At 35.1% G+C, this 14,685-nt stretch overlaps 1 protein-coding gene across 13 annotated transcripts in view; it reads left to right on the top strand.

The window, feature by feature from the left end:
• Positions 1 to 14,685, top strand: part of PAM (peptidylglycine alpha-amidating monooxygenase) — a 262,191-nt gene that overhangs the window by 188,963 nt on the left and 58,543 nt on the right. For all 13 annotated transcript variants that reach the window (XM_081132109.1, XM_081132114.1, XM_081132121.1 and 10 more), the window contains 5 exons: positions 4,827 to 4,875; positions 6,154 to 6,221; positions 7,970 to 8,050; positions 8,336 to 8,412; positions 8,787 to 8,890. In XM_081132109.1, the coding sequence (XP_080988235.1) occupies positions 4,827 to 4,875; positions 6,154 to 6,221; positions 7,970 to 8,050; positions 8,336 to 8,412; positions 8,787 to 8,890 (379 nt within the window). The remainder of the gene's footprint in view (positions 1 to 4,826; positions 4,876 to 6,153; positions 6,222 to 7,969; positions 8,051 to 8,335; positions 8,413 to 8,786; positions 8,891 to 14,685) is intronic.

The raw sequence follows: 14,685 nt of genomic DNA, 5'->3' as shown, positions 1-14,685 counted from the left end.
TGATGTGCTTTAGCTTCTTCAATTAAAGAAATTCCAGACCTGTGACTGAAATACAATTTTTAAAGTAAAATATCCATGTTTTGAAATTTTTTGGAATCTACCAATAAAAAGGAGAATGATATCAGTAACTAAAATTTATTGTATTTTTCCTATGCTCCAAATAGAGTGCTATATTCTTTATGTAGATTACTTCATTTATAGACTGAAGGTCCTTTGTGATATCAAGATTGATCATGAGCAGGAATCTGTCAATTATCAAATAGATAACCGTCCAGATTCTACTCATTTTAGACAAAGGAACTCATTAAAGACCTAGTTGAAATCTGATGATGATCTTACAAGGCACTATGGTCAAGAAATTGTGTGTGATTAAAATACAGAGATTAATTTCATACTTTCCACACAACAAATCTTACATACTGTACAGTATTTATATTGAAATATAGACCAAGGAAATAGTCCATTTCCTAGTCTACCTTTCATTTGGACAAATTTAATTCTATAATTTCAGACCATTTTTCATCTTTCTTTAAGCTATGGTATTCCATTTCTGTGGCCTTCTGCCCTGCGTTAACTTTTCCATCTATTTCCTCTCCTCTCCTCTCTCTTATTTATTTTCATTTTATTCACAGAATCAGTCTTTCTGACCACTTTTTTCAACCAGCATGTGACTTTGATATTCTGAGTTCATTTTCTGTGCATTTAACTATCTCAGTTCTGACTTTGTTTTTTCATCTTATGTGGTAAAATATTAGCTGAAGCACTGATGTATTTATTTATGATAATAAACTTTTTAAGCCATTCATTTTTATGATGATGCACATGAGACAGATTTCATATATAGCCTCGTGAATGGAAATGAACTCATTCTTATGAGGCTTCCTATCTTGTGGCTAAAGAACTGTGTTACAATAGAAGGGCAGACAAAGTCAGAGCACACTGGAAATCATTGGTAAAATATGCAAAACTAGCTGAAGTTTCTGAGCTCACCAGAAGAGCAGTATAGAGGTTATGGAAATAATAATGTATCACTGTGCAAGGATCCCATTGGACTTAGAAGGTCAGAATCTTCACACCGAACACTAGCTGAAATGTGCTTCTCTCCAAAGCTGCCACTTGCTTTAAGAATAGCTCTGTACCCAGGAGCCCTCCAGACCCCCAGACCACCCTGTTTGAGGGAGTTTAAGTCGCTCCCTGTGAGACTTCTCATTGTGTGTATATGCAAGCACATGGGCCCTGTAGGTCACACTGTAGAAAGTTGTACTAGAAAAGATCACTGTCATTTACAATAATAAAATTGATTTTGAAATAAGGAATATATGAATAGCAACTGACTCTAATAATGTCTAAAATGTATATAAGTATGTTTCATAAGAGTTTACTTTGAAATAACTTCTAGAATTTTGGTCAACTAAAATACCATTCTTTAAATGTATATCCATTACTAAATGACAGCATATTTTAGGCACACAGAATTGTAATTCTATCACCCCATGGTTAAATAATCATGATAACCTAAAGTGTTACCCATAATTTAAGGCATAATATTGACATGCTCATACACATGTGCACCCTCAAACTACGCACACAGCATAGTTTTTAGAAATGCCCTGTTTCGTGCTGATTCACTGTGTCAAACTGACCAGATAAATTTGCTGTAAACAAATTCCTTCAGCCATGACTTAGAAACTCCGGTGTGGTTTTTAAACTGTATCTTGTCACTAATTTTCCTTCTGTGTATTTTGTTTTCTAGAGTTTTTTTGTAAAGCAAGCACATTTTCACTTTGGATTTTTATATTCACCAGCCCTGTACCCGTATAAGATTTACATTCTATTGGACAAAACGTAGAGCCTCTAAAATCCAGTTTTTCCTAAAGTCATTATGTTATATAATGTGTAAGTCAGATGTTCAGTGTATTTTTCTAAAATGTGTTGATCATCTCATATTATTACTGGTGTTTTTAACCATTTTGTTATTGTTGGGTGATATCCTTACTTTCTTATAGGATATGACATGTGATTGAGAAACATGTAGGACCCAAGGAAAACCTGCTACTCTGTCTTTGCAGTGGAGTGAGTGGTGAGACTGGCTCGCCTTTAAAACTCTAGAAGGAAACAAGTAGACAACAATGATAGAGCAGGGGCTATTCTTTTTTTGAGTAAAAAGCTCTCAATTTAGACAATTCCGATAAAGAACATTATCTAACAGAAAGATGCACCACTACTGGCAGTAGTCATATTCCTGTTGATCTTAATTTGGTGACACATTTCAACTTTAATAATAAACTTCTTTAATAATTCTTGAAATGTGTTAGTTTATTTATTACTATTTTCCTTTTTTTTTTTAAAGTCATCATAAAGAATATCGGCCAAATTAGATTATCAAAATGTAATTCAGTTAATTCATTCAATGCAAAGATGTAACATAAAATCAGTGACAATTCTCATTGCACATTTACCTTTTTGCTTGGATGGACACTGTATGGGACACAGACTCTTTCCTGGTATTGTTAATTAAAATAAAAAATTCCAAAACCTGACATCCAGGAATTAGTAAATAAGTACCACATACTGTGCTTGGTGAATACCTTACAGGATCCTGTCAATCCATTGCTTAAAATCTTCCAGTGGCTTCTTTACATAACAGAGGATGAAACACAGATTTTTAACATGCTCTGCCTGGCCCGCATAGTCTCCAGCCTCATGGCCACCCTTCCTGGACCACAGGAGATAAAACGGCTGCCCTCTTTCACTTCGTCCAGTCGAGTTCACTGTGTGACTTTATCTTGCTTATATATCTGGTGTTTTGTTTTTTCCTATTCTGCCGCCCTTGTTCCCCTGTATCTCCACTCCCATTAGAGGATAAGTACCACGAGAGCAGGAAACTTGAATGTGTTTTTCACTGTATCCACAGTGTATAGAACAATACCTGAATATCATGATTGCTCAATAAATATTATTTGAATGAATGGATGACTGCCATTTCTCAAAATAACCTTTTAAGATAGGTATGATGTTTTTTATGCATGAAAAATATTTCCTGCAATCTATTAAGGTAATTAGGTGAGTCTCTAGAGTTTAGAATTCATTTGGTATGAATGAATGGTATACTTTCTACCATTCTCTTTTGATCAGTAGAGATATTTAAATAATTCTGGATGAAGTCATTTTGAAAGTAGTACAGACTAGGCAGATTTATTAAATCTCACGCAGTACATTTAGGAAACCTGTTCTCAAAAATAAAAATTTTCTTTTAATAAATTAAAAAACAGTACTCATTTTTTCCATATTTAAAAGCATAGGCAAAAATGAAGATAAAACTGTAGTTGCTATTATTATTATTATTTCCCCATCTCTTTAAAGTTCATTTGAAATCACTGAAATTATTTTGAAAAATAGCACTCCACTGAAATTGATTTAGATCGGATAGAGAGATCCCTTTGTAAAATGATAAAAACAAAAACCCCCCAACATATGTATATAAAATGTTTGTCATTGAATTTATTTCTGAACTATCTTTGTTAAGATCAAGGTTAATACTATACTGTACAGGGAAATCTTTGCGTTTTATTACCAAAGTATTAAATATGGTTTGTTATACTTTCTAAACTTTATCTGTGATAAATCAAAATGCATACCTTTTAACTGTTATATATTTCTACGTGAAGCTACCTTTGCTTTTCTCATGAGAATTACAGCTAGAGGGGGAAAAAATTCCCTTAAAGAAACTGTTCCATCTGCTGTTATTTATTAGCACACTTCACTTCTTAATTTCTAGTATAAATCTATCACTCTTACACATGCACACATGCAAAAGTTATTTCTATTAAAATCAACTCTCAAAACTGAGATATAATGGTTTATAATTGCTTAGAATAGAACCCAAAGTAGAAGGAATTTAACATATACAGAAACAGAATGAATGAGTGTGAGTTACTATTCATGGTCTCTGTTGTGAGGCATCAGCAAATTCAACGCGTGTAAGGCTTTGAATAAGTAGTTTAAATTTTTACCTTATTTCTACTTGGGGAAGGTAAAGAAAGACAGAAGAGAGAAGGTTTGTAGTGGTCTCTGAAATATCCTTGGTAAAGATAAAGAGATACTCAGAGTCTTTCCACTGAAGTTAGGGTTTAAAAAGAATGAATAGGTTTCTATTTAGAATATGAGAACCAGCAAGTCTTAGGAACTAAACAAGAAGATTTGATGTATATATATATTTTATTGATTTCAGAGAGAGGAAGGGAGAGGGAGAGATAGAAACATGAATGATGAGAGAGTCATTGATCGGCTGCCTCCTGCACGTCCCCCACCAGGGATCGAGCCCGCAACCTGGGCTTGTGCCCTGACCAGGAATCGAGCGGAGATCTCCTGGATCATAGGTTGATGCTCAACTGCTGAGCCACACCAGCCAGGCTCATGTGGTTTCTACTTTTAAAAAGTAGACAAGGTAGCTGCTTGGAGCACCATGGAACAACTTTTCTGGATGTTTCAACAATATATTTAAACAGAGATCAGCAACAACTTCCTTCTGTGAGTTTATAACTAGTACCTGCAGGAGAGCATATAACTGGTCAGTTTGATAAGCCAAGAAAAAGCCACAGAGTGCTTGCAATGATAGTTTTCTTGCTGTGGTTGTGATACATTGGCGATTAAATGAATTCATGAGTATGAAAGTACTCTATAAATTATAAGGCACCATACAAATGAAACATACAGGGTTTGGTTTTGTTTTTTGTGTTGAGTCATAATCATTTAAAATTTATTATTTTGAGATTTATTTTGCATGTTTTCATATTTAAGATGTGTATTTTGTATGTGTATTTCAGATAATCACAAAGACTGTTCTGGTGTTTCCTTACATCTCACACACCTGCCGTAAGTATCTCTGGTTATCTAAGCTGAGTGACAGCTTTGGAGATCTTTGAGAATTTAAAAGTGGGAAACCCACTGTGTTTGTTATCTGTTGTAGTCTAACAAATTACATTTAGTGGCTTAAAGCAACAATTTCTTATGTCTCCTGTGGCACATCTTAGCTATGGCTGGTGGTCTCACTCTTGGCAGGTGTTTCAGTCATCTGGGAACTCGACTGAGGAGGAGCCACTTCCAAAATCACTCACCTGGCTATTGACAGGATTCAGTTCCTTTCTGGCTGTTGGCTGGAGGACTCCCCCGTTTCCTTGCTGTGTCAGCTCTGAACAGGGCAGCTCACAGTGTGGCAGCTGGCCTCCATCGCAGCCAGCAAGGGAGGGCGTGCAGGGTGGCCGCCAGAGTCTTTCTTATGGCCTAATCTCATGAGTTACTAAATAATAAATGCCTGACAGGTAAAGAAAATAGTTCACCACAAATTTCGTGGTCTGACTCCTGTAGAAAAAAAATGTGAAATCATTTTACTGTATTCTGTTTGTTAGAAATAACAAATTATTGGGTCCAGATACTAGGTCAACCCACACTCAAGGGAAGAAAATTAGACAAGAGCATGAATGTCAGAGCTAGGAATCACTGGGAGGCATAATAGTCAGTGTTTTCCAGAGAAAATGAACCAATAGGATGTTTATGCCTATACATATACATGAGAGAGATTGAGATTGATTTACTTTAAGGAAACTGGTTCATACGATTGTGGGGGCTGGCAAGTCTGAAATCTGAAAGGCTGGCTGGCAGGCTGGAAATTCTGGCAGGAGTCAATGTTGTAGTCTTGGGTCCAAAGGCAGTCTGGAAGCAGAATTCCTTCCTTTTCATGGGACCTCAGTCTTTTCCCTTAAGAGACCTACCCACATTGTGGATGGTAATCTGCTTTACTCACAGTAGGATTTAAATATTAATCGTATCTGAAAATACCTTCACAGCAACATTCAAACTAATGTTTGACCAAACAGCTGGTCACTGTAGCCTAGCCAAGTTGACACAATCAGCCATCACATTTAGATACTGCCCTTCACATTCACCATGCCATAAAAATGTGTATTAAGTTATTTACCAAAGAAAATAAGTTATTTTTAAGAAAAAAATTCTACCTCTTTTTTCATATTATTTTGTTTTAATTTTCACACAAATCATATTTTATAGACCAATATATTGAAATATGTATTATTTTTCCAAGGCAATAGTTTTGACTTCTCAAATAGTTGAGATAAATATTACTGTTTTCTATAGGCAGCCCTTAATTGCTGGCATGTACCTCATGATGTCTCTTGCCACTGTTATACCAGCAGGAGAAAAAGGTGAGTAATGATCTTTTAGTATTTACCATTATCTCATTACCTAATCTATAGGAATGGATTTAGTGTATAGTTTTTATAAATTTTATTTTAAATCCTCACCTGAGGACATGCTTAGAGAGAGGAAGTGGGGGGGAGGGAGAGAGAGAGAAACATCAATGTGAGAAACACCAATTGGCTGCCATCCACATGCTCCCTGACTGGGAATTGGACCAGCAACCTTTCGGTGCGCAGGACGATCCTCAACCAGCTGAGCCACTCCAGCTGGGCAGTTTTTATAAACTTTTGAAATGACCAATATTTTTGACTCCCAGGAAAATAAACCAATTCTTTATTATCCTTGGATTTAAAATAGATTTTTACATTATTCCAAGCCAGTAGTTTATTATTTTCCATTATTTTATTGAGATGCTCGGAATTGAGGCCCATGGGTAGGTAGTAGATTATATAAATTAAAGAATAAATCTTGAGTGTTTTTAGAACTCAATCACCTATTCTTTAGATGCCAAAACCAAACTTCATAACATACTGTGGCATAAACTACTGCAGAGGATATTAGGTTCAAAAATCAAGAAGCTAGCAAGCTCCTTGAATTTAGATATATTGGGTTTATTTCCCCATTTGTAAAATGGGGATAATCATAGCTGATTCTCCTAAACTTACAAAAAACTACTGGAATAAATAAAATATTATTTATCATTGTGTCTGATCTTCTGATGAAAGCGCCATATTAAATATTTTTATTTGTTTTTACTGGGAATCTTTTAATTTTTTTTTCTTTTAAATATATCTTTATTGATTTCAGAGAAAGGAAGGGAGAGGGCGAGAAAGAGAAACATCAGTGATGAGAGAGTCGTCATTTCTCGGCTGCCTCCTGCACGCCCCCGGCTCGGGCCCGCAACCCAGGCATGTGCCCCGACCGGGAATCAAACTGTGATCTCCTGGATCCCAGGTCGATGCTCAACCACGCCGGGCTACTGGGAATCTTTTAGAGTTAATGACAAGTATTGTCGCATTGTAACTGCACTCAATATAAAAGGCATTTATTGAATAGCTACTGTGTGTTAGACTATAAGGAAGGAAAAGTATGTGAAATGGTCCCTTTTCAGTAGGAACTATGAATCTAGTTATCTTAGGTGTTTGAAATTAATTTTTCAAAAATCCTTCTGTTTTAAAGATAAAAATCCAGCTTAATAGGTTGGAGCATTGTGTACCCCAAAAGGTTTCAGGTTTGATTCCCAGTCGTGGTGTGTACAGGGGACAACCAATCGATGTTTCTCTCCCACATGATGTCTCTCTCTCTCTCGCCCCCTTCCTCTCTCTCTAAAATCAATGAACACTTATCCTCAGGTGAGGATAAAAAAAAAATAATAATAATAAAGTAAAATAAATTTAAAAAATAAAAGAACAGTGTGAAAGCTTTACATCTGTGTAAATATCACGATAAAGATAAAAATTAAGCCAGTATTTTCACTGATAGGATACTTTGATTTGGCCCTAGTCATTTTATTTGTGAATGATATAAAACGTATAAAACGTGAGGACAAAGGAATTTCATCTCATCATAGTAGATTGGCTGGCACATAAGAAGTGCTTAATGTCTGCTGAATTTGTAAGTGTGCGTTTACTTCGTAAGAAGACCCCCATGCCCAGCAGCTTGTGAATAATACCCTGTACATACTTTTAGACAAGAATCATGTTATTTTTCCCAGCTGAATAGTGACTTTTTTCTGTGTTTTTATTTCTAACAGTGGTGAATTCTGACATTTCGTGTCATTATAATAATTATCCAATGCATGTCTTTGCCTACAGAGTTCACACTCATCATTTAGGTAAGAACTTTAAACTACATGTTAAATTATAAGTATTTACCATCATGCTTGCTAATGCTAAAAATGTAAAATGCAGATTGACATTAAATCTGTTTCAATGAAAGCGATTTTGCTCAATACTTTGATATTCTATATGATTTTCATCATTTTGTTTTCATGAAAATGCCTAGCATTTTGGGTTCTGAAAATATTCCGATTTTATTTTGAGATAGGAAAGAAAATGATTTTATTTTATTGTTCTAATACCTTATTGTATTATATGATTATAATTTGTGTTCATTTCAGGTAAGGTAGTGAGTGGATACAGAGTAAGAAATGAAGAGTGGTCATTGATTGGACGCCAGAGCCCCCAGCTGCCACAGGTGTGTAGAATCTAGTTTAATTTTGAGAGAAAAACAATATTAAGCAGCAGATAGTAATTTTAAAATCTCTCATAGAACCATTGTGAATTTCTCTAGAATCTAAACATCCCTAAATCTATTTTTACTGTGTATAACTCACTTTTTCACAACTTCCAATTTGGTGGTTTCCTTACCAGTTCTCTTAATATTTCTAAACATGGTGGTAGTGGTGATGGTCATGGTCACTGGGTGTGTGTGAGTGTGTGTGTGTGTGTGTGTGTGTGTATGTGTTCATACTTTCTACCCGGGGTGCTCCAAGCCTCATGTTATTAAAGTAAGTGGTTCTGGATGTTATTGGTAATTTTAATGAAACTTCATGTTTGACTTCTTGGTAGGCTTTCTACCCTGTGGAACACCCAGTGGATGTTAGTTTTGGTGACATATTGGCAGCAAGATGTGTATTCACTGGTGAAGGAAGGACAGAAGACACACACATTGGGTATGATTCTGCAAATTTCACTATTTAAAAAGCTTTTATTGGGACAAGGCATGATTATAGTGATAGTTATCTTTGTGAATGAATTGTGTATTTTTTTCCTGTCATGAACAGTTACAACAAACTATAGCATTTTATCATTTTAGAGCTGATCGATTTGGATAAACTCTGGAACATGTGCTTATTTTGTTGTGCTTTATTTCTTCCTACTATTCAAGACCTTCAATATCATGCTTCTACATATTATGGTTACCGCAAGAGTTTATATTACTCATCTTAATAAAGAAAAAATACAGTGATTATGAATTATTTTTCCTTCAATTGTCCTTTTGCCTTGTGTTCAAACTTTAGGCAAATATATGGTTTCTGCATTTGATGGTGCACACTAACTACTCAGAACCATGATTTTTTTCCTCCTGTTAAAACTTCCATATATTCAGTGTTTTCCAGTTTAGTCTACCAAATGAGAATGATGACATTGAGCACTTTGCAAAAGAGAATGTCAGACTTTTAAATAACTTTCAAAATATTGAGCCTCCATGAAATAAGTATATTTTATAACACTAAGTACAACTTCAAAGCACTATGAACTCTTTCAAAAAAGTTTTGCCAAAATTAAACATGACAGATAAAGCCCCTTGTCATATTTTTTGTTAGAAAAAAACTAAGAAGCTTCCTCTTCATATTAAACTAGGTTATAAAATATTTACTGATGCCACCTGCAAGCTGGAAGTTCAAACCATTTGTCTTTTGATCAATGAGAAGTTAGAAAAAGTAGGCATCTGAAAATAAGCATTAGATGCACTGAAGATGATTCTTGATGATGACAGTACCAGGTTAGTTGGTTGTCAGGGGAAAAGGAAAATGTACCGATACAGGTAAAAATAAAAGACACTTGAGATGGTGGAATAGGACTTTTTAAGTTACTCTAAAAGGGTTTTTATATTAATAAGCACCAATTTTAAGGCTAAAGATAAAACAAATTTTTAAAATTATTAATTTATATTAAACAAGGTGCTTCCAACACCTTTCCTTTTCCATAAATTTGATAAATTTGGGAAAGAAACTTGAGGAAAGCAATAAAATTATTGAATTACATGAAATGGTAATGGTAAGAAAACGGTTGACAAAGTAGATATAATTAGATTTGGGGAGTCTGACAGTTCACTTCTTAACAATCTTTAAATACATGAAATACATGAAGTAATATGATTCAGAGGGTATTGACCAGTTGTTCTCTGATTTATGTTAATGTAGAGCCCAGGAACTTCACTCAAATGCCATTGGTTGTTTTATTGACCTTTGTAATAGGTATACTAAGTAGTAAAAATAACCCGTTCAACACATTCTCTGTTAGTCTACAAGTTTAAGTGTGGAATTAGTAGAATGTTTTGCTTAGAGGTCCCATTACAATTTCGGGGTAGGGTGGGGATCTTGTAATTTTGGTCAGATTCTGTCCTTTCAGTACCTTCTGTGAGGCAATATCAACCACAGAAATTAATGACTTGTGTTAGTACCAGGATGAGAGGCCTGAGTGGTCTCCGGAGGCCTCTCGCAGTTTCATGAGTTCAGAATAATTCTGTCCTTCTTTAAATGTGCATTTTGCTTTAAAATAATGCCCTAAAATGACTATACTTATCCATCTTTTTGTAAATCTCATGTGGGCTATAGGAAATGCCATTTTGTAAGATAAATGGAACAAAGAAATTACAGGAAATTAAGCTATTAAGTCCACAGTCTGAATATTTAATTTATATTAAAGAAGCAGTTTTCTTCCAGTGGAATAATAAACTAGTAAGACAGTTTGAATAACTGTAAATATGAATAAAATTCTCATAATAGTGCCTACTGTTCCTATAGCACTTAATATGCTTTTTTTGTGTTAGAAAGCTAATAGTGGCAGTGCTTCCCTGTTTTGTAAAGTAATGGATACCACTTCCATAGAGGACTATAGAATCGCTGTGAGAATGTAATCAGTAAAAAAAGAAAACCAGTGTTTTATGATGTCTATTGAATTAAATGATACTCTGTAGATCTCCTCTCCCCCTTTTCCCTTCCCACCTACCCCCCAACCCATGTGTTAGAGCCCTGGGCACGAAGCCATTTTAGGTTCAAATCCCACATATCCAAAGGTAGTATTGGGTCAGTAGATGCCCCCTCCATGCACTGGGAGAACTATCAGCTTCAAGTTTTTAACTTTATTCTGCAGCCGTCTGGAAACTAGGTTTTACAGGGAAATTATGTCATCAGTGGCCTACTAGGAAGCTTTTCAGTTGAGTGATTCTTCTACCCAATCCAGGCTAATTTCCGTTTTCAACTGGAAATTTTAGGAGTGGAGAAAATGTTGCTTAGAGTTCTAACTAAGAACAATCAGAGTTAACTAATAAAAAGCACTTTAAAAAGTAGGGACCGATTTTCCCTTTCCAGGGATTTATCTCAAACTACAACCATTAAAAAATAGGTGGGTTGCCCGGCCCGGCGTTGATCAGCGGTTGAGCGTCAACCTAGGATCCAAGTGATCGGGGTTTGATTCCCGGTCAGGGCACATGCCTGATTGCGGGCTTGATCAATGACTCTCTCATCATTGATGTTTCTATCTCTCTCTCTCCCTCTCCTTTCCTCTCTCTGAAATCAATAAAGATATATTTAAAAAAGAATTAAAATTAAAAAAAAACTAGGTGGGTTTAAGATAGGGCATATTAATAAATATATTTAATGGTAACATTTTTAATCCAGTATATTATATTTCTTTTAAAATAGTAAATAGTATATCTTAGACAAAGTTATACCAATGTATAAACTGATAACATAGTATTAATTAACCTATGAGGAAGCAATATTTTGTGCCTGACTGCCTTACATATTTTATATTTAACCTGACACCTAAATTAATTTTGAATGTTTAGTCAAGTTTAAACAAACAAAAGAATTTAATTATCAGCCAATTAAGCTAATGAGCTGAGCTAATTTGCCTGGAACTTTATATGCTAAAACTTAAAATTAATCTCTGAGAATTGGTCAGTTTCATTAGTCATATTATTCATGTGGAACCAGTAATTTCATGTATATATGAAAATATCTAATGAATATTCATAGATACCAAGTACAGCACTTTAATCAGCATCTAAAAATGTATTATATGCAAAGATAAAAGTTATATGATCAATAACTCCTTATGTATAAGTTTAAAAGCACCATGAAACCTCTTAGAAAATAAAAGTTTTGTAAAATAACTTCTTTAAAGTTTTTGTATTTCTTTCCAAAATTAGTAGCACCCATCATTGGTTATTTTTAAGCCTCATATCTGTTGAGTGTAAGGGACAGGGGCTAGGGATGGGGGAATCATCAAAGCAGAGCATTACTGTCTGAAACATAGTCATAGTGAATGTACAATAATATTTGGGGTTTTTTAATGATGTATTTCATAATACCTTGTACTTTCTTAAATATCTATTATATATCTTTATAATATGAAATACTTTATTTTTATAGAAACTCTCATGGAACCTGGATGGATGGATGGATGGATGGATGGATGGATGGATGGATGGATGGATGGATGGATGAGTCAATTAGATACTAGATAGATGATGGATAGAAATATTTTCAAAAATGCCATAGATCAATTGAGTTTGCAAAATTGCCCAACTTGGCAGTATGTTATATCTCAGGGCTAAGGGTTTACGCCACAAACATTTATTAAGATAGATTATTCATTCTTTCTTTATTTAACAAATATTTGTTGAAGACTTACTATTTCCAGGCTCACCACACTGTCAGATTTCAGACTAGCTGGTATAAAGGAGTAGTTATCGTGTAAACACTTTATTATGCAAGAAGGTGAAAGAAAGGCACCACTGTAATTTTAGAATATAGGTGATGCCAGCAGTCGCCATTTAGAGAATCACACTAGCGTAAGGGACTGTTTAAAGGGCCATTCAGTGGAGTTGGGGCAGATGTGTGAACACAATCTCCCTCCATATTTTCTCATGTGAATGATCATTCGGCTTCACAGAGTTGAATTACAGAGCTGTTCTCTCTGGAAAATAAGGGCTGTGGGTCAGAATTTCCCCTTAGGAATACTGGAAGCAATTTCTCTGGCTAAAGTCAGGTTTTTGGGGTCATTTTCTATTTTGAGTGAAAGAAAAGTGAATGTGAAATAAAATAGGCAAACTCTGACATTAAAAATTATTTGAGTCCTAACATGTTTAGGATATAATAGGCTCTCTTTCAGATAAGAGCTCAGAGTTACCTTGACTACAAGTTTAATTACAGATGGAAAGGAATAAAATATGACTTCCTTTTCAGCTCCTTAATGAAATTTTCTTTGTACTAGCAAAGATTCTTAAATTATTTGATCAACTCGGTGAAGGCCTGGGCGGGAGGTGCAAGGTGGAGTGGATCCATGGGGAAAAAAGGGGGGATATCTGTAATACTTTCAACAATAAAGATAAATTTTTTAAAAAATGGGCAAAGGACCTAAATAGACACTTCTCCAAAGAGGACATACAGATGGCCAATAGACATATGAAAAGATGCTCAACATCACTAATCATCAGAGAAATGCAAATTAAAACCACAATGAAATATCTCCTCATACCTGCCAAAATGGCTATCACCAGTAAATCAACAAATATCAAATGCTGGCAAGGGTGTGGAGAAAGGGGAACCCTAGTGCAGTCTGGTGCAGCCACTGTGAAAAACAGTATAGAGTTTCCTCAAAAAATTAAAAATGGATATATGCACCCCTCTATTCATTGCAGCATTATTCACAGTAGCTAAGACATGGAAACAACCAAAGTGTCCTTTGATAGAGGACTGGATAAAGAAGCTGTGGTGTATGTACACAGTGGAATACTGCTCAGCCATAAGAAAGGGTGAAGTACTGCCATTCATAACAACATGGATGGACCTTGAGAATATTATGCTAAGTGAAATAAGGCAGAAGAAACTAAGAACCATATGATTTCACTCAAATGTGGGATATAAGACTGAAATTCGTGGACACGAACAGCAGTTTGGTAGTTGCCAGAGGGAAGGGGGGGCAGTGAAAGGGGTCTTAATACATGGTTATGAGAGAAGATATGACTTTGGGTGGTGGGCACATAGAGCAATATACAGATCTTGTAACATAGAAACCCACACCTGAAACCTATATGTTCATAATAGCCATTGTCACCCCAATAAATTTAATAAAGTGTTATCAAAAAATTTTGTAAAATTATTTGATCAACTCAATTTTGTATTGGAATCAGTACTTTAAATGAACTACAGCGGTGAGTTGATTGGGTTCTATCACTAAATCACATGTTAGAGCGAACATGGGCACGGTGTTCCCAAGCAGATAAAATATGAAAGGATCTGTCCATAGATTAGTTACAAGTTTTATTGATTATTATATAAATTTAATAATTTTTTATTTCATTAATTTGAGAGGCTTATATGATTATTTTGCTCTCCTCTGCTAGATGATTCAAGGTTTTCTAAGCAGGAATCACTATTTCAATTTCTTTTCTTTCATTTTTCTCTCTTGATCTGTACATTTTCCTCATTTTGAAAAGGGAAAGGACACTATGGTGGGAGGTTCTGACTTAGTACTTTGGTACCAGCCATTCCTTTAATAGAACATAATTTTCTGACCAACTCCAAGGCTGTTAAAATGTAATTCTTAGGAATGGTGTTTTGACACCTAGAGGTATGTGTGGCGAGCAGGTGTTTGTTTGGGATTGCACTTCAACTTTTGCTTCTATTTCACAGGAGAGACAAGTACATTTACAGGTATCAGATTCAGAGAGTGA

This window comes from Miniopterus schreibersii (assembly GCF_964146895.1).
Source record: "Miniopterus schreibersii genome assembly, chromosome: 3".
NCBI lineage: Eukaryota > Metazoa > Chordata > Mammalia > Chiroptera > Miniopteridae > Miniopterus > Miniopterus schreibersii.
Note: the sequence above shows the minus strand (reverse complement) of the source record. Positions and strands in the feature narration are given on the sequence as shown.